The 20,877-nt window shown below is 36.5% G+C and overlaps 1 protein-coding gene across 1 annotated transcript in view; it reads left to right on the top strand.

The window, feature by feature from the left end:
• LOC142433259 (dystrophin-like) overlaps nt 1-20,877 on the top strand; it is an 83,073-nt gene that overhangs the window by 52,420 nt on the left and 9,776 nt on the right. Inside the window, exons 7-9 of the mRNA XM_075538340.1 lie at nt 4,275-4,454; nt 4,739-4,867; nt 6,798-6,968. Coding sequence (XP_075394455.1) covers nt 4,275-4,454; nt 4,739-4,867; nt 6,798-6,968 — 480 coding nt within the window. The remainder of the gene's footprint in view (nt 1-4,274; nt 4,455-4,738; nt 4,868-6,797; nt 6,969-20,877) is intronic.

Raw genomic sequence — 20,877 nt, 5'->3', positions numbered from 1 at the left:
TAGACTTTCCAATATAATTGATTTGACTGTGGCTAGTGAGTGCCTCTAATATCCAACAAAGCATGAGGCCCAACGCATGGGCAATCCATTCATTTCAAGCTGTCTAATGAAATCTACATTCCGTTAAATCAACCATGTCGGCTATTTCTTTAAACAACCCCCTTTCTCAGTTGAAGAAGATTTGATCTCTGATCTTAGATTATCTAGATAATTGCCTCACCTCATTGCTCCTTTTAGCTATAGATGCAGGGGGACTATTACTCGATTTCTCAAGTCTGTTACACTATCGTTCCTATGAAAAATTACATATCTTTTTTGAAAGAGTGCATAGTAATTTATCTGTGAAGTGAAGTAGCACTAGCAGATCATTAACTTGGTACAATGAATGCGTCAAGCAGCTGTTACTCAGAACATAGAACATCTGTGCAATGCCATTAGAGTCAGTATTCACTGTCATTTCAGTTATAGTTATAACTTCTATTCTGTGCATTCTGCTTTCATGAACTTCTTTTTAATAGACCGTGTATTATTAATAAATTATCAATATTATGCTGCAAATTCCACTCTTTGATATTTTTTCTCTTTAATTTATCTTTATATTATTTGTCACATTACCCTAACAGTAAAATATGTCCTGAACCTTTAACCATGACAAAGTAACATAGGCTCCCCAAAATAATGACTCTCAGACTTTCTGAAGTTTAAGACATACTAGATTGCGTGATCCACAAGTGATTCAAGTACAGCTGTTGAAGATGAAAGGAAACACTATCACTTTAAATGTAAATATGAATTGTAATTTCCATCTGAATTTCAAGCGACCTTAAATGTAACAAATACACATCTAAGGATTATGGTAATTTGATAATTTCCTCATTTTATTCCCATGAATATATTTTAATATAGGAAAGAACTCTCTCAAGTCACAATGGCCAGGCATAGCTTAATATTTATGTAGATTGAATGCAGATGTCTCAGGGGGAGGCGATCTTTTAAAATACATTCATGGGTGTGCTTTGTACTTAGACACTCATCCATAGTAGAAAGAGCTTTCAGAAATGTTAGTTCCTAAAACAAGCAGCGATTCACGTATATCCTAGCAAAAGGTGAGTAAGAGGGTGGGGATGAGTTCATGTGAGTTTGAATGAAGATCAACTCTGAAGGGCAGGATTAAAATAAAAATAAAATAGAGAAGGGTAAGAAGACATTGGAGTGAAAACGCATCCCAGGAAAAAGATTTCCTGGGAAAATCCAACAAACTTTGTAGAAGACATTATACATTCTATCGTGTGAAAATGTCGAAGAATTGAATCCCCTTTGAATGTAATCTTCACATACCGGAATGATCCCTCCAAGTGACAAGTGAACGATATTTCTCTGCCCCTGAGGGACAATACCTGTGAATTGGGGTCCTATGGGAACAGATAAGCATCCCAACATGTTTTTACAGTTTTACAGTAAAAAAGTGAAGAAAAACCTCCTCACCAAATAGCAATATGATCAGCAAAGACCAAAATAACAGATCATTCCACCTTGGTATCCATTAAGGAAGTGGGTAGGTTAGCTGAAAACTAAAACCTCGTTATGTATTTAAATTTAGACTCAAACATCGAAGCTTTAGAAATGGGAAAATCAGTGAAATACATTTTTAGCACTAATCAAAAATGTGAAAAGAAGAGAGATGGGGAAGGAGCTTCGTTGGCATAGTGGTTCTGTGCTCCGCTGCTACCTGCAAGGTCAGCAGTTCAAAGCACCCGCTCCTCCAATGTAGACAGCTAGGCCTTTGTGCTCCTGTAAAGGGTTCCAGTCTCAGAAATGCACAGCAGGCAGTTCTACTCTGTTCTGTGAATTGGCATTGACGCGATGGCACTGAATGAACTGCCTGTGAGAAAATGTCCTGTTGTTCCCTTATTTTTCTTAAATATAGGAAAAGCGAATGAACATTTATTTATTTTCTATGATTGGAAGGATAGATGGCAGCATAGTAGGTTTCAGGTGGGGTTCCTAACCATGAGGTTAACCATTTAAAATGACCAGCTGCTTGTCAGGAGAAAGATGAGGCTTTCTACTCCTTTAAAGAGTTACAGTCTCTTAAAAAATAGTTACAGTCTCTATAGAAGGACAGTTCTATCCAGACCTATAGGGTTGCTATGAGTTGGAATTGACTGTATGGCAGTTTTGTATGTTTTATGACTAAGAAAAGGCAGAGAGTAATTTGTTCATTTAAATTTAATGCTTCCTGGGTTGACTATCAAGGAGTACTGGTGACGTAGTGGTTCAGAGAGTTACAAGTTGAGGTGAATAACACAAGTTCAGCAGTAAGAAACCATCATCCAGTTTTCATTCAGCACGATCAGCAGTTCCCCAGGAGGAAGAGTGGGCTTCCTGGTCCCATCAAGATCTGTAGTCTCACAGCCCCATAGTGACTGTTCTTCCCCATCCTATAGGGCTGCGATGGGTCAGCATCAACTCGATGGTGATGAATTTGACTTGGGTTATTTAGAATATTCTGCATCTATACATTAATTGAAATTAATTATGGGAAATTAAGAAAATTGGCTATATTTACTTCCATTCATATCTGATGCTTTTCATGTTATTAATGTGTTGTTGAAACTCCTGAAAGTTGATTCATGAGTGCTTCCTATGCTGCAATAAAACAATGTGTACCGATTTTTCCTTTTCTTTGGTTTTAAATTCAACTCCACAATTTACATTATGATTTAAAAAAAAGGAAACCAAGATAGAGTGACTGAGTTATATGAGTCCATTTTGTAATTGATTTTCCACTTTTCCATTCACAAGGGTGACTGTTCCCAAGGTATCTCTAGCCCTCACTCCCCCAAAATACAAGCATGCAACCTCCCCCAGAAAGAATATTTACAGCAATTGATCACTTAAACCCCAATAACCCACTGCCACCAAGTCGCAACCCTATAGAACTGCCTCTTTGTGTTTCAGAGACTAAATCTACATCTATAGAAGCAGACTGCCTCATATTTATTTAGCAGAGCGACTTGTGGGTTCAAACTACTAACCTAGGAATTAGTAATTTTGTGACTTACCCAGTAGGCCAGCTGAACTCCAGTGACCACATGCTAGGGAACACTTGAGAGGAGCATGACTAAGTGCTTGGCAGGTAAAACAAAATGTCAAGGATTTGAACCTACTAAGCAACTCCAGCATACTGCCTACAAGAGTGGATCTCAACCTTCCTAAGGCCACAACCCTTTAATACATACAGTTCCTCATGTTGTGGTGACTCCCCACCATAAAATTATTCGTTGCTACTTCATAACTGTAATTTTGCTACTGTTATGAATTGTCATGTACATTTCTGATATGCATGATGTATTTTCATTGTTACAAATTGATCATAATTAAAGCATATTGATTAATCACAAAAATGATATGTAATTATTTGTATTGAAAGATTTATTTCTAAATTAAAATAAATGAAATTTTGTCTTGAAGTGTGAGTAACAGTCTTCACACCGGGTACTCATATGTAGGCATATCTGCATGTGGGCAGACCCGTCGGGAGATGGATTTAGGAGTGGTGTCTCAGTTCCTAAGACCATCAGAAATATGTGTTTTCTGATGGTATTAGTGACCTCTGTGAAAGGGTCATTTGATCCCCAAAGGGGTCACAACCCACTGGCCCAGAAAATCCTATGGGGACAATTCTCCTCTGTGAGTAAAAATCAGTTCTATAGTATCCACCACCACCACCACCAGCAGCAGATGCCGGTAGAGTCCATGCCAGGAAAGATTACCATTCCCTGCTGCAGAGTCACAGTAGTGCCATATGCACGGGAATTCTTGGCAGCGGCTCCTTATTTGTGTATGGGTTACCTCAGACCTGCCTATAGTCGATACATGTGCAGATCAAGCGAAAGCAGCTATGTTTTTATGAACCATGTATATCTGTATATACTTAGTAATGGGTATTTTAAGTTCAACCCACTTCCATCAAGTCTATCCCAACTCATAGCAAGGCTCTGGAGGATTTCTGAGACTGTCCACAGACTTGGTGGTTACCAGTCTGATGCTTACCTGTCATCACACATGCATATGAATATATGTTCATGTTGAGCCCAGTAATGAAATTTCAAAATCTGGAAAGTGATTTGTCCTGAGTCTAAAATGCATGGCTGTAAGTTTAAACCCCTTCAAAAGCTTACCATGGTAACTATAGTCATCATCATTTCATAGGCATTATATCACAAGGCTGTAATAAGTTCCATGAACTTAAAAGTCAATCCTTTTCACAGGCTATTCAGAAAGAGATGGAGAAACAGAAAGTTCACCTCAAGAGTGTCACTGAGCTAGGAGAGTCCTTGAAAGTCGTTTTGGGCAAGAAAGAGACCTTGGTGGAAGATAAACTTAGCCTTCTGAATAGTAACTGGATCGCTGTTACTTCTCGAGCAGAAGAATGGCTAAACCTCTTGTTGGTAAGAAAAGAGTATGGAAGTGTTTCCAATCCACTGCCTTTTAGAACAACTTTCACATAAGCATTCAACCATAATATTTGTCATTGCCGATATTTAAAACTATAATTTCATATATTTCTATCCATGTTTTCACTGTGTTGTATAGTGTGACACGTCCCCTAATGCATTTGTATGAGAAAAAGAACACCTCTTTCTAAAAAAAAATCTTTTCAAAATTACAAAAAGTAGGGGTAACCATTTAAAATATTGTCTAATGAACATTAATATGTCTTTGTAAAATGAAGGAGTACCAGAAGCACATGGAAACATTTGAGCAGAATGTGAACCACGTCATGAGCTGGATCCTTCAGGCAGATACACTTTTGGATGAAACTGAGAAAAAGAAACCTCAGCAGAAAGAAGACGTGCTTAAGGTAGCAAATGAGATGTGTGCTTTTCACAAGGCACAACATTCATGTTAGTCGTCTTTCTCCTGGAAGATACTAAGTGATTTTAATATGGTTGAAACAACCCCCTCCCTCCTCCACTCCTTCCCTTCTTGTGAGAGTGTTAATGACTGACGAATTTTGTAGTAGGACTGTGTCCAAATCCACCTCTAGTTGATTATGCCAATTAAAACTCTGCAGAGGAAGCTGTGTCGATGTTGTTAGGTTCCATCAAGTTGGCTACGACCCATAATGACCCTATAATTTGGTATCATATCCAAATCGCTACCCAACTTTAAAGTAACTTACTCCCATGCAGGCACCAATTTCCTGCCATCTTTCACAATGTGAGTAAACACATAAACACCAATCATCTGGATACTTTGCCTATGCTAGTTCCATATCCTGATCCTTTGGAAATACTGGGATTATATAAAAACAGAATATACATAAAGGAAAATTCATTTAATCTGTTCCCTTGATGTATTGAACCCAGTTACTGGGACATGCTTTATTTTCTTTCGCAAAAACACTGTATTCTTTTCATTTACATGATTCATGTAAAAAAATAGGGGGATTATATTGCACAAATATGCCTTGTTAGAATTATAATACCCCTCCTTTATGGATGCCATTTGCTGACTGCATTAAATAGGAAAAACTGTTAAGATATCTTAGTTTAATTATTCTTGATTGTCTTTTCCTTAAATCTTTAGTAATTTTATTTAACAACCTGATTACTGCCTATTTAATGATAAAGTGTGAAACATATTACGTGTTCATGCATATTTTTGTTTCTTTTACGAATCTGATATTACAATTATTTTTTCAACCCCAACAAGTTTTATCAGCGCTTGCTGTTGTGTTCCTGCAGTTCTCCCTAGGAACTGGGAATGGACTTATTGGTGTAGTTAATAGACTAGTAATACCAAGAACATGAATATTCATTCACTCTTAGGAAAATCATTTGTACTTTTCATAATATAAAACTTTTAAATATAAAATTATGTAACCTACATCTATCTACTTACCATCTAGGTTTAGAAATAAAATGCTACCCTGTTTTTGTTTAGATTAAGTCAAACATATGTAGTTGGAGATCCTTCTTATTTTTTTTAATTAAAAATTGTAAAGATTTTCAGGCAACCCCCAAAGTAAGTTTATACTATTATCTGAAGCTTATTTTGATGTGATTCTACATCGCACCCACCCACACTTCCACTTGACGTGCAGTCAGTTCATGGTTTCTGATGATTAAAGTGCTTCAAGGTTTTTGAAATGATAAGAAATAATTTATTTAATTCATGTGCTGTAGGATCCCGTGGGTCAGACTGAGGCCTCCGGTATTTCTGTATGTGTGCCGGAAGCCATATCTGTTCAAAAATCAATATTCTTCTTCCCATTGATTATGACAGAACAGAGAGGAATGGAAGTGAGCCAGAAAGAAAGAGAAAGGGGGCTTGGTACTGACCTTCCCTGGTGGGCACAACATTGCACATGTAGGAGGGTCCCAGAGTATGAAGTTCAGTGAAGCTGAATCTGCTGCGAAGTGGGAAACATTCCAAGCATTGCAGAAAGGTCAGCCAAAAATAAAAACAACCTCAAGCCCTTTCTCAAATTCCAGAAACAGTTTATTTCACATAGATAAATTCAATTTTAAGCGATGACTATAGCATCTTTTCCAGAGATCGCACACATCATCACTCTCAATGCTATGGAAGTTGGCTTTTCCTTTACATGTTCGCCTTGTGCATGTCCTCTCCCCTCCCCTCCCCTCCCCTCCCCTCCCCTCCTCTCCCCTCCTCTCCTCTCCTCTTCTCTCTTCTCCCTCCACCACCTCCCCCCATTGCTTTCTCTTTTCCTCTCAACTTCCATGCATTACTAACATCAAGCTCTGTCTCTTGCTCACGGAATATAGCGTTTAAAGGCGGAAATGAATGACATACGCCCGAAGGTGGACTCCACACGTGACCAAGCAGCAAACTTAATGGCAAACCGTGGCGACCACTGCAGGAAAGTAGTAGAGCCCAAACTCTCAGAGCTCAACCATCGATTTGCAGCCATTTCTCACAGAATTAAGACTGGAAAGGTAGGAAGACCTGCTCCAAGGTGGAAACTAGTGCTAAGTGATCTCTTGCGAAGGTGGCACAGTACTCTGAAGGGGGCAACAAATCCTCACAGCAAGGCTTTCAAAAGGAAAATGAAGGCCAAAATGTATTTCAGGAAATTTTTCCCCTGAATTTCCTGGGTGAGATGTCAGTGTCTCTCTTTCCTTCTCTGTCTCTGTCTCTGTCTTTCTCTCTCTCCTCTTTATTGTTTTCCCTGCCACAGCTATTCTAGAACTGAGTTCTGCACTGGTTTCCAAATGTACTTTCAGGGATTACCCACAACAGAGTAACAAATAGCATGCTGCAGGCAAAAACAAAACAAAAAAAAAGATTAAGCACACAATCTATAACTCTAAAGAAAGCACTAGAAAATATTTTGCCAAATATAACATTGTCTGTATGTACTATGGATCCAATACCCTAAATGAGGCCTTGTACATCTCCTGCATGATATTGGGTGTCTGTACCCCTCTCTTGGTTGTGCATTTATGTGTATGTGTGTGTATTTATCTTTCTTGGTTGTGCATTTATGTGTATGTGTGTGTATTTATCTTTCTCCTGCTACATCCAGACACTGTGACAGAAGTTCATTAGGCTATAATGAAATGCTCAAGCCATACCAACCAAATAACTTTAAACCTTATATTTTGACATTTTGTAATTTTATATGCTTATTTATAATCCATCTCTTTGATGAACAACTAGGGGATATGGAACTTCTTGCATGATGACCCTTTTTATCTGCATAGCAGTTAATGAAAATAATCTTATCTAATAAGGTTACTTGAAATAATATATACATATTTGATTTAAATTTTCAACGTTTGGGGGGATATTGAAAATGTAAGGATTCACCTCTAATTTTTGAATGTAGTTTGACAGTTCAATATGCTTTGTTTTCAAGTACACAAATGTACATTCAAGATATTTATGTATTTAGGTGTATAATAGAAACAATTTGAGAGGAGAAACTATTCTTTGAATATTTATGAGGAATAGAATGTGATATGTCAGGTAAGTATTAATCTCTAGAAAAAAGGGACAATTTGTGTAAAGATTATTTTGATAAATGGGGACACACAGGCTTAGCATGATTTCACAATTGCTCCATTTCACGGAAATGACAGTGTTTTGCTATGGTGTGTATAATACTTCATATAATACATAATTTTAAAGCACTTCTAAAATGAATGAAATTGTTCTACAATAAATTCTAAATATTTATGCATGTGAAACATACATTCCAAGACTCACCTTCCACAAGTAGGTTATTAGCCCCTATTAATTCATTGTTATGTATGTTTAATGTTGAGGTTAACTGATTTAAGTTAACTGAAGTAAGCCATTCTCACATGAAAAATATTTGCCAGGCTCGGATCTATTCTTTGTAGAGTAAATTGATTTTATAAACATGTACTCAAAATTGCTTGTGCATACACAGTTTGGGTGATAATTAACCAACTAAATATTCTTCATTTTAATCATCTACATATTATATGTTTCTACTTCAAAACTTAAATATAAATCCATATATATATATATATATATATATATATATATATATATATACATATATTTCTTAAATTAATCATGGGCCCCAGAATCTTGAAGAAAAACATACAGTTACTTTAGTGGTTAGTTCACTGGTGGGTATAGATTAGTGATGCAGGGTGTAAATTGCAGATTTTATGAGGAAGTAGCATTCACTTTCCATCATAAGAGCCAACAGACATATACTAGATGAGGAGTGGGTTTGAATGTTATATCTCTGCTGTGGAAAGCAGTGTGTACCACTTCCCGAAATCATTCTCCCAGTGAATTCCGAACTGTGCTTATTTTAATTTCCCCACATAAGAAAGATAAAGACACTTTAAAACAGCGGTTTAAAGAATACTCATTAATAAAACAATCACATTTTTATTGCCCAAAGACTTGTTTCTTTCTCTCCAAGTTAGGAAAGATGACTGAGTGAAATAGTAACAAAATTTGTTAGGCTCTGAGGGGCTTCTTCATCATTATGATTAACCATAAGCATGAATATAAAACATATATGATGCTATCCTTACTTATCCATCACATCAATTAAAGACATGTAGAACCCACTGTGTGAGAGTGTGGAAAGATACAAGAGTGTGAAAGATCTATCTGTTCACAAACACAAAAATAAATATGTAATATGATCATAACTGTGGGTTTATGATTTAACACAAGAGCAACAGCATGGCTATAGATTAGGGCATTTCTGAGATAAAGGCTCGCCTCATGTGAATTTCTGAATCAGACTAACTCAAAAGTCCCTACTAGTTCTAAAAGGGGACAGTTCAATTGTCATTTGGTGATGCCATAAGGGATTCAAGAAACTTTACTTAATGGTGTATGTGTGCCTTTGTTTATAGGGTACAGAAAGTCTGGAAGTACATATTCAACTCAAAGTCATATTCCCATCATAGTCAGATCTATGCAGGGTATGAATAGGTTGGCTGTTAATTTTCTCATAGTTCAGTTTATGGTCTGAGTTTCATTTAGGAGATTATATTAATGAAATACTGTGATGATAAAACAAATAAGAAAAAGTAGTTTGGGGCTGAATATGGGTATACTATAAATTGAGTATAAAAACTTATTGCAGGATAGCCTTTTCAAGATCAGCTTGAAAGGACCTTGATTTTTTGTGAAATCTCTTATGAAAACTCACTGAAAATGCCTATATTCACTGTTCACTGACGAATACTAAACTCCTGCAAAGAATATCTATGTCAAGAAATTTAGAAACCTAGAAAGCAAACGGCGCTTGCTGGGTTTAGATCAGTCCAGACATTCTTGACAGTGAGATTTATTTCTTGACAGTTAGAATTTTAGACACCAATTAAGAACAATACAGTGAATGGGAAATTGTTTTATCTGAAAACCACAGGATTTGTTTTTAGTAGTTGCTGAACCCATTACTAGTTGTGTCATCTTGTATAACCCTTAATTGCTCAGAGGCTCATTTTCATCTACAGAATTGGGAAGATGAGCTAATCTTACTTTAACTACATCTGATCTAAAAGGTAGAGAAAACTACACTTTTAAAAACAAAACCTTCAAGTTAGCAAACAGATAAGGAATGCTTACAAATATTCCATACCAGCAGTATGTGGCGTCACAGTGCAGCTATCACACTTTAAAGTTAATTTGAAAATAAAGAGAGGCAGTGCTGAATTAGGCCCACGGCTGGTGGAATAGGCAGGAACCAAGAAGACATGCTTTAAAAGTTTTCTTTGTAATGACCAGAAATAAAGATAGCCAAGTAGACCAGTTTCTTAAGTACTTGGAAGTATTGCATTGCCACCTGTGCTCCTTAAATCTGCTATTTCATTAAGTTTGCCCCACAGCTTTCAATATCTTTGAAGTGACTTAATCTGTCCTACTCTGAAATCAGAACGAGGAAATGGCTATTTCCATGAGAGAGGTTCAGAATAATCATAAGGAATTCGGGCCAATGTTATAGCTCTGGGTAAAATATCATAGTTGCTTTTTGGTGCTACTATATGTTACAGGGTTGAACTGCCCCAGAGCGTTGTCTTGGTTGTGATCTGATCAGCGCCATTAGTCAAGGCTTTTTCTACAGATCCCCTGGGTGGATCTGAATCTCCCACCTTTAGCGGCCACATGAAAAGTGCTTGTGCCATCTATGTCATGAGTACACTGCGTGGGATCACTGAGGAGAGACATCTCCCAACTCACTCTGAATGACACATCTAAACTTAGTAGTGGTCGCAGGGACTCCTCTCGCAAAAGAGGGTAACAGAAGGCAGAATGCACAAAGGAGATGGTGAGCCAAGATTAAAGTGCTTACTTAGACTTAGCAATATATTGTATAGAGAGCAGTGCTACCCTCTCCAGTATCCTAGGACCCACGCTGGACATGGGAAAGTGCCAATCACTTTTAGGCGATGATATTGGAGGTAGGTCTTTTAGAACTAATAAAAATAAATGGTGCAATAAAGAAGTAGCGTGAATTGACATTCACAAATAGACATCGAGGAAATATTCTTTGGCACTTGCTGTAGCTATTTGCTATACAAGGTGTGGTGGATTGAAGGAGTTCACTGTTTAACGATGAAGAAAATCTGTTCATGGATGCTAGCCTGAGAGAAAATGTCTGGTGAATGAATTCAGTGATTACTTCAATAACAAAGAGGAGTTAGCAAGTCAGGGTAAGCCTGAGGTGGGGGGAGTTGGGATGGACCTCAGGGTGGACCTCAAGAGTGTGTTAATGGAGAGTAAGCACAGTTTTCCTATGGAAGAGAGAACACGAAGCATGAAGCTTAGCTGTGGGATGATAAGACTGAAAAGGATGGTTAGACGCAGTGGGGAGGGGTCATGACAACTGGTCTAATAGTTTATGCTCAACTCAGTAGGCAATGGGGAGTTTTCCATGTTTATTTTCGTGCACTGTTGAAAGAGCTGTTGGGAGGAGAATTCAACAGCATAATAACAGAAAGCAAGAGTGATTAGGAGGCCATCACAAGTATCTGAAGGAAAGGTTATGGTCTCAGATAAGCAGAGACGGTGTGGGGATGACCAGGAAGTGGCTCTGATATATCACAGTGCCATTGGAGGAATGACCATTGGAGGAGAGCCTGATTGAAGAGATGTGGGGTAGAGATCGAGAATTTGCAGTTCTGAAAAATTGCACTGCTGATCTAGAGATCATCACATTAGTCTAGAGATATTGCAGGTTAAATATACATTATTAGGTATGACAGCCAAAGAAAAATTGGACTGATTGAGTTGGAAGTCCTACATATGAATTTCATGAACACAATATGCATCAAGATTTATTTGTCATATTGGAATATTTAGTTCAAGAAGGATTCTGATTACACAGACATTGCCTATGACCTATTCATACAGTAAATATTTCACTTCATTACAACATAATATCACAAAATTTCTAGATTAGTTTAGTTGGATTATATTTTCTCCAGAGATCCAAAATTATTTCATCATTTTTAATATTTGAAATATTAAAATATTGGCCCAGAAATGGATACAAAGCTAAAGTGATCCTGTTTACTTTTCCCTTTATTAGTTTACTAAAGCTTAAGCGCTACAAGGAAATATTACTTTTTATATGGGTCTTGATAAATGTAGTTCAAATCCCTGCAGCTGTATACACACAGAGAGACACAATTTCATATGAACTAATTGAAATTGCAACAAGAGATATGGAGAATACAGCATGGTTGTTGAGACTATATTCAATATTGGAATACAGTTCTGATATACTCTATTGAAAGTTGAGTTGGAGAGAAACAGATATCATGTATGTAAATAATCCTATATTTTATGCTACAATTATTACAAAGTTACAGGTTATTCATTTCCTCAGTGGCACATTAGGGTAAGCATTGGTCGGCTGACTGAAAGGTCTGAGGTTTGAGCCCAGTAGCAGCTCTGCAGGAGAACGATGAGGCAGTCTGCTTCTATAAGGATTATAATCTTGGAAATCCTATGGGCCAGGTTCCTCTAGTATTACTATAAATTTGGAGTTGACGTGATGGCAGTGGGTTTTTTTCTAGTTTAAAAAAGTTCATCGTTATTGACCTCCAACCAGTGTTAGCAGATGGAAGAACAATCATTATTTTTACTTTCAAATATATTTGAAGGACTATGAAAAAGCCAATAATTACCCAAGTATAATGTAGAACATCTCAGAATAAGACAGAAACCAAAGCACATGATTGTGTCTCAAATATTTCAAATAATGTGTTTACATATGCAATGCAATATACAAGCAATTAAATGATAGCTTTGACAGTTACTTTTGATCTTCTGAGCATCAAAATATAATAAATAATACATTTTATAAATGTGAACTACCACACAAAATTAAGATTCATTGATTTTGAAGATTTTAATTACAACTTGATTTTCTGTAGTAAACTTTATGAATATAAATATATTGATATTTTCCACTTTGGAGACTGTTTGTAAAATAATATCAAGTTTAACACTTGTCTCCAATAAAAGAGAAAAATACCCTTTAATCCCTGTTATATGAATATGTAATTTTCAGAAAACTTTCTACCTTTTCTATAAATGAAGGTTAACAGTAACATGGATCGAAACCTCAATAAAGTGATTTAGCTATTGCGTCATTTCTAGAACATGAAGATATAGTATTTACAGCCCCAAACAACAAGTATATTAACAGATCAATATAAAAACCAAAGAATTTACCCATTCATGTTATCTCATTTAGTAAAATAAGTTAGAAATGAACCTCTCAACATAATTCCAAAGTTAAAAACGTTGGATTTTTTTACATGTGTAATTTACACTCTATCACAAGATTAAACCTATATGAACTGTGACTGGCAAATCTCCTTTTTAATCATTGTAATTTTTCAAAATAGATATGTAATTTCTATATTAATACTGCAAAGAGAAGTGCCATTTGTAAGACCTACCTGTGTTTTATGAGCATAAGATTTAAAATGTTTATGGCTGTTTAGTGATTGCTTATTGTGATCTTTTCAGAAGCAAGATCATCTGTCCACTCAAATCAACATATGAAATAGTAAGCTGCCTAAGTCGTCATATTGAGTGCAGTTTAAAGTTGACATTGCTATCTTGTGCTTTGTTCATTCCACCATACTGACGCTGGGCAGAGCATATCATCTCTACATTTATGTCAGCATATGTTTATTATTGGTCTATGATGTTTTAGTCGAAATATGCCTGACTTGACGTCATTTATTTGTGTCCACTTCTTTTCGTGGAAAACAGAGCATCGATCAGAAAAAATAAGGGAAGGCGGCATGGGCAGCACAAAAGAGAGAGAAGGAAGGAAATGGGCGGGGCGGGTGGGGGCGCCTTAAAAAAAGCCTAAATGATTCTTGAGGAAGTTAGAAAAATTGTCCTGTTTTGCTGTGTTACCTTTTGTTTTTCACTGTTTTAACTTGAAATTTAACTGTCTTTGTCGTACATTGCCAATTTAAATTCCTCCCCCCCTTATTTCTTTTGTTTACTAGGCTCATCTAGATTAGCATCTCAAGCTATACTAATGCACATATAGTGAACTGATTCTTTACCCACAGATATACTTTAACTAGCCAATATATTTTGCATCCAAATTTGAAATGTATGAAAATGAAATCCACCTCACCAATTCAAAACTGACAGGGACATTCCCTAATTTTCATAAAAATTTGAGAGGTTACCTCATTTCTATAATGAAAGCATCAAAACATTGAAGGCAAATCAATACCTTATCAAAAGTGTAACCAATGCAATGTCATCATTCGAATCATTGTTTCACTTTCTAAAATAATGCATAGGTCTACCAATCACTTCCTATGATTACCATTGTTCAACCATGAACACAGAGTATCTTGGCAACATCCTGATGTTCCTTTGTAAGTTCTATGACCTCTACACTGAGTCCATGTTTTTCCGTATTATAGGGTGTTCTTTGCCCTTGAAAATTTATTCATTTTGGTTTCCATGAATTGTTCGTATCTTATTTAGTTTATATTATTACTGTAATTATAAGAAATACATCTTCAAAACTGCAAAATGCAAAGAGGAGCCTAATGTGAATCAGTCTTAAACCAATCTAAGACACTTGGATTATCTATTTTTTATTTATGTTTCAGTGTAATTTGAATGTAGTGACTATTTTTTTACATCAATAAGATTGCATAGACTACATTTACCAGTGTTTATTTTGGTGTCTGTGTAAACACAGTCATTATTATGTCAGTGCATCTGTGCATGTTGGAAGTTATATTTAACTAAAAGAAAATTTACATTTTAAAAATGATAGTGTATTTAAGTAACTTTGAATGCATCCCTTTGTAATCGAGCTTGTGATTGTTTGTTCACTTGTTATATACATCACCTTCAATGCTAAAATTTTAACATAACTTTAACTTTCATCAATCCTTAAAACATCCAGCAAAGCGCATGGATAGTTGTTAAGCAATTTGAACCAACATTAAAAATCAAGGAAAAACAAAGTGTTGTCTTTCTCGGTTTCTCTGTCTCTTCTTTCTTTTGTGTCCGTTATCTATCTGTTTAACTATTAAACTTCGCTATGTTCTTTTTGATATCTTTTTGTATGACTATAAAGTCATGGTAGAACTCTTAAGATAAATGGGTAAGTAAATATATTACGTTCTGCAAATCCTATATTCAGTATATACTTTCATCCTCAATATTAACTTTGTTTGATTAATGTATGTGCATGCTAAAATGTATCTGGTCCACAGTGTCTAACATTGTGCGGTTGCACTCTGATTGTAGTCCTGTGGTCATATATTTTTTTGAAAAACAATCCATTTGTTTTGCACAATAATCAATATGGTTTGGCAACCATGATTTTAAAAGTATTTAGACCAGTTATCAGAATTCTGAAATGAAAGACAGGCATTACATATGTACGTGTTTTAAAATGGGAAGAATCCCAAGTGAGGTATTAAATTAAGGATGCTTGGTTATGATGTCTTTCTTTTTATAACATTTTCTAAGTATTCTAAAATAATAAGACGATGCAGGCTAATGAATAACATTTACAATTTTAAACTAAGAGAAAAATATCTTTCACATTAGAATTGTCAAGTCCGAATGGCGAATCAGTCAACTTCTAAGTCCAGCTGTTAAGGCGTTCTCATTTTTTGTGCTCCAACAAAGAGTATTAATCATCTGGATGTAACAAACCTGGCTTGACTGGCCAGTAACATAGACAGAATGTTTAGGTTGGAACTGAATATTTATGGTTCTTTGGGGGTGGATAAATATCTTCCATTAATACATTGAGAACTCAAAAGCCAGTAGTCAACCTGATAAACACCTCTTGATGTAAAACAAACAAACAAGTAAGCAAATTATCCTGCTCTATGACTTGGAGAAATACAGAATAATAACAGTTATTATCTCATCTTCACAGATTAAAAATCTACTTATGGTGACAAAACACAGTTATAAGGACTATTGCACAGCAATATAGATTAACTCATAAATGAGGAGTTGTGACATGATACAACCTATAAGGCCACCTCCAATTTCTTCCCTCTCCCCAGTAATCTTCCTGGATTTCACATGCATGTAAATGCATGTAAATCAGACTGATGTAAAAATTATCTAAATGTAATTCATAGTATCACATTTTATTTAATATTTGTAGTATGACATCACTCATGTGATACATTTCCAACTTATAATGAGCTCTGGGATTTTTTTCCAGCAGGGTAAGAATAGTAATTGTTCTAGATCTGCACTGTACAATTGTGTAGCCATTAATTGCGTGTAGCCATTGAGCAGGTGAAATGTGGCTAGTCCGAGCTACTTCGTAAATGTGAAATATGCGGAGAATTTTGAAACTCTTTTATGAAAAAAATGCAAAAACCATTTTTGTAGTTTCATATTAGTTATAGGTTTACTTTAAAATATTTTCCCATTGCTAAGTAAAATATATAAAATTATCAAGGATATGGTATTTGGCAAGGAAAACTTGGCAAGATCATTATTTGAATTAAAGCGCATTTTTGTAAATACTGATTGTTGATCATGTTGAATCATGTTACGAGAAATGGTGAATGTTTTTACCTATATATTTACCACAGTTAAGTAGTTAAGAACTTAAAAGTCACACAAAAGTCATTAAAATGCATCTTACCTGTCTCTGTTTTCCTTTTTAATGTAGCAACTAGAACATTTTAAGTTATAGAATATGGCAGATAGTCTGTTTCCACTGGGTAGCACTGTTATAGATAAACACGAGACCATTTGAATTTACAAGGAAGGCTTTACTATCCCAAGTTAGAGATGTATCCCTGTGAAAAGGGCCTTAGTTCTAAAAGATATCCTGCTATGTCATCACCCAGAGCTACCTTGTATCCTTTCCGTGATGGGAAACTAACTACTTTATATCGGCGCCTTTGAAACAAAACAAAAACTCTTGGCAACATTATCGGTTGTTCATATGCTAACCTACAATTCAGGCTGCAAATAATGTCTACCCATTGATTCTACTTATTTTCTCCAGTCCTACATAAAGTAATTCAACCCCTGGTCTGCATGAGGGTCTTTTAAACAAATGCAGAGCAGATTCTGCTCTGGAAATCTAGACCCAAATCATCCTGCTAATGAAGTCTCCTTTTGCATTATTTTGCATGAATAATGAGCTATCGCTATATTTTAGTATCTCTTGATATCTACTCATGTGCTTCTTTTATTATATTTTATTATTATATTATTTAATGATATATCCAAACACTGAATGCTAAACAGGCAGGTCCTTCCAACTCTATACAATAAAATTGTCTTATTTTAAATCCCAAGCTATTCAAAGGCTTCTTGAAATGTTCATTCTGCTCCCTCAGTAACTACCCATCCACTCTCTTTTTATAATCAGAAAACATTTTTTAGAATCATTTTATTGGGGGCTCATACAATTCTTATCACAATCCATACATGCATCCATTGTGTCAAACACATATCTACATTTGTTGCCAACATCATTCTCAAAACATTTGCCTTCTACTTGAGCCCTTAATACCGGCTCCTCATTTTCTCCCTCCTTCCTCACTTCCCCTTCCCTCATGAATCCTTCATAATTCATAAATTATTATTATGTTGTCATATGTTACATTGTCCGACATCTACCTCCTCCCTCTTCTCTGCTGTCCATCCCCCACGGAGGAGGACATACGTAGATTCTTGTAATCAGTTCCGCCTTTCCACCCCATATTCCCTCCACCCTCCAGGCATCGCCAGTCTCACCATTGGTCCTTTAGGGTTCATCTATCCTGGATTCCCTGTGTTACCAGTTGCTATCTGTACCAATGTTCATCCTCTGGTCTAGTCAGATTTGTAAGGTAGAATTGGGATCATGATAGTGGGTGGGGGGGAAGCATTTAAGTACTCGAAGAAAATAATATGTTTCCTCTTTGCTACCCTGAACCCTGACTGGCTCTTCTCCTCCCCACAACCTTTCAGTAAGGGGGTGTCCAGTTGCCTACTGATGGACTTCGGAGTCTCCACTCTGCACTCACCCCTATTTACAATGATATGATTTTTAGTTCTTTGATACTTGACACCTGATCCCTTCGACAGCTTGTGGTCACGCAGGCTGGTGTGCTTCTTCCATGTGGGCTTTGTTGCTTTTGAGCTATATGGCTGCTTGTTTATCCTCAAACCTTTAAGACCCCAGACGCTATGCCTTTTCATAGACGGGCACCATCAGCTTTCTTCACCACATTTGATTATGCACACATTGTTCTTGAATGATCATATAGTGAAGGTCGACACCCGCTGATATGATTTTTAGTTCTTTGATGTCTGATAACTGGTCCCTTCTGCACCTTGTGGTCAAAAAGGGTGGTGTACTTCTTCTATGTGGCCTTTGATGCTTCTCAGCTAGATGGCCACTTGTTTATCCTTTAAGACCCTAGATGCTATATCTTTTGATTGCTGGGCACCATCAGCTTTCTTTACCACATTTGCTTATGTACGCGTTTGTCTTCATTGATCTTATTGGGTAGTTGGGCACCCATTTCTATGATTTTTAGTTCTTTGATGTCTGATAACTGGTCCCTTTTATACCTTGTGGTCAGACAGGCTGGTGTGCTTCTTCCATATAGGCTTTGATGCTACTCAGCTAGATGGCTGCTTGCTTATCTTCAAGTCTTTAAGACCCAGATGCTATATCTTTTGATAGCCACGCACCATCAGCTTCATTCTCCACATTTGGTTATGCACACAATTTTCTTCAGCAATCGTGTCGGGAAGGTGTGCATCATGTAATGTCCATTTAATAGAACAACATGTTCTTGCATTGAGTAAGTAATTGAGTGGAGACCCAATGTCCATCTGTTGCCTTAATTCTAAACCTGTTAATATATGCACGTAGATCTATTTCCCTACCCTCCTATATACATATATTTACATATGTAAATGCAAGTATTTAGACTTTTATAAATACCCTTTATCACCTAGTTCTCTCCTCTATTTTCTTTTACTTTCCTCTTGTCCCACTATCATGCATAGCCTGCATTTGGGTTTCAGTAATTTCTCTCAGTTACATTGCCCTTGCTTAATCCTTACCAGGCCTCTTACACCCTCCTTGCCACTAATTTTGGATCACTTGTCATTTCTCTGTCCTTGGGTTGATCAGCACCACCTCCTTACCCCCACCTCCCGCTCTCCCATGTCCCTCAGGAGCCATTGATCCTGTTGTTTTATCCTCCAGACTATTCAACCAGCCTATCTTATCTAGGTAGATCTGTAGAGATAATAATGTATACCAAAACTCAAGCCATATTAAGATAGGCGATGAATGGGAACACAGCGACCACCACAAAAGAGAAAACCAATAACCCATAAAAAATAAATTCATTAAAGGAAAAAAAATTAAAAAGATAGAAAAACCTGTAAATAGATCAAGGTCTGATTTTTTATCGGTAGGCATGTCTTAAGTTAGGTCTGATGGGATGCCACGCTCTGGCCCCAAATTCTGTTCAGGAAGCATTTTTATAGAGTGCATGACACTTATGTTAACCAAGACAGACTCCTCATGGTTTTGACTCTGTTATTTTTTACACATGCATTTGTGTGTCTCCAATAAAGTGCCTAATGAAGGTATCTCTCAAGGTTGAAGAAGCACAGAGCTCTTTGGCATTTTTCTTCACACAAACACACACACATACATCGTTGATCCAGACTAATTCATCCAAACTGTTGTTCAATATGTCACAACTCTGCCAGATGGAAGGCCCAATGTCATTATACTCACCATTTGAATTCCATGGTTTTATTAAATGCCTTGGTAAAATCAAGCTCACCACACGTAAGAAAGCATGTATTTTATCCTTCCCATGCCATACTTTTTTAAAAGAGGAAGATCTTGAACTGAGTCAATGGGTGGGTCTGATTTGCAGGGAAATCATATAAGCAAGGATTTAGTGAACATTTCCTATTGGCTCGATGAATGAGCAAGATTTTGAGAGAAAATTATAATGGCCAGAATTCAGTATATACCAAACCCGATTCTGACACATTTGATCCTTGTAACATGACTGTGAGGTAGGTATTCTTGTAATGCACATGAAACACGTAAAGAAACGGAGGCTCAAAGATAAGTAACTTGTAGAGAATTCCTCATGAAGTAAAGGGTAGAGCCAAGTTCAATGGTGACATTCTTATTCAAAAGTTTAAATTCTTCAGAAGATTCATTAAAGCCTCCAGAGGGCATTGAGGGCGCAATAACAGGAATTGTTCAATAACTCTGCCTGAATTAAATACTTAAATAAGTTTGGGAAGGTCCTTGGTAACGTAGATAAGAACAAGTTGTGGCTATTGTGTTTGATAGTTTTACAACTTTCACTGGGTAGGCACATAAATTTTTGAAAGGCGATAGAACATAATTAAAACTATGTCTTTGGGTTGCATTTACCTGATCACAGGGCATAGGCAGTATGGAATAGGTGAAGTTCAAAGGATATTTCACACCTATCATAAGATGTAGACCAGTGGTTTTCAACCTAAGAGTCACATCCCTTTTGGGGTCAAATGACCCTTTCATAGGGGTTCCCCAATTCATAACAGTAACACAATTACAGTTATGAAGTAGCAGTGAAAATAATTATATGGTTGGGGGGGTCACCAAAACTGAATTAAAGGGTCGCAGCATTAGGAAGGCTGAGAACCACTGCATTAGACCTATGTAAAGACAGAAGGAATAGTTGCCTTCACAGCTAGTTTGGATCATAGTTAGGATAGTGAGGAAGAATATAATTTGTGTTTTATGTCTTCAAGAGTGAGGAAAATGGTCTTTATATAATAGATAACTAAGAGAGTTGATGTTGTGATCAATTTGGATGACAGATATTGAACTCACTT

This window comes from Tenrec ecaudatus, chromosome X (assembly GCF_050624435.1).
Source record: "Tenrec ecaudatus isolate mTenEca1 chromosome X, mTenEca1.hap1, whole genome shotgun sequence".
NCBI lineage: Eukaryota > Metazoa > Chordata > Mammalia > Afrosoricida > Tenrecidae > Tenrec > Tenrec ecaudatus.
Note: the sequence above shows the minus strand (reverse complement) of the source record. Positions and strands in the feature narration are given on the sequence as shown.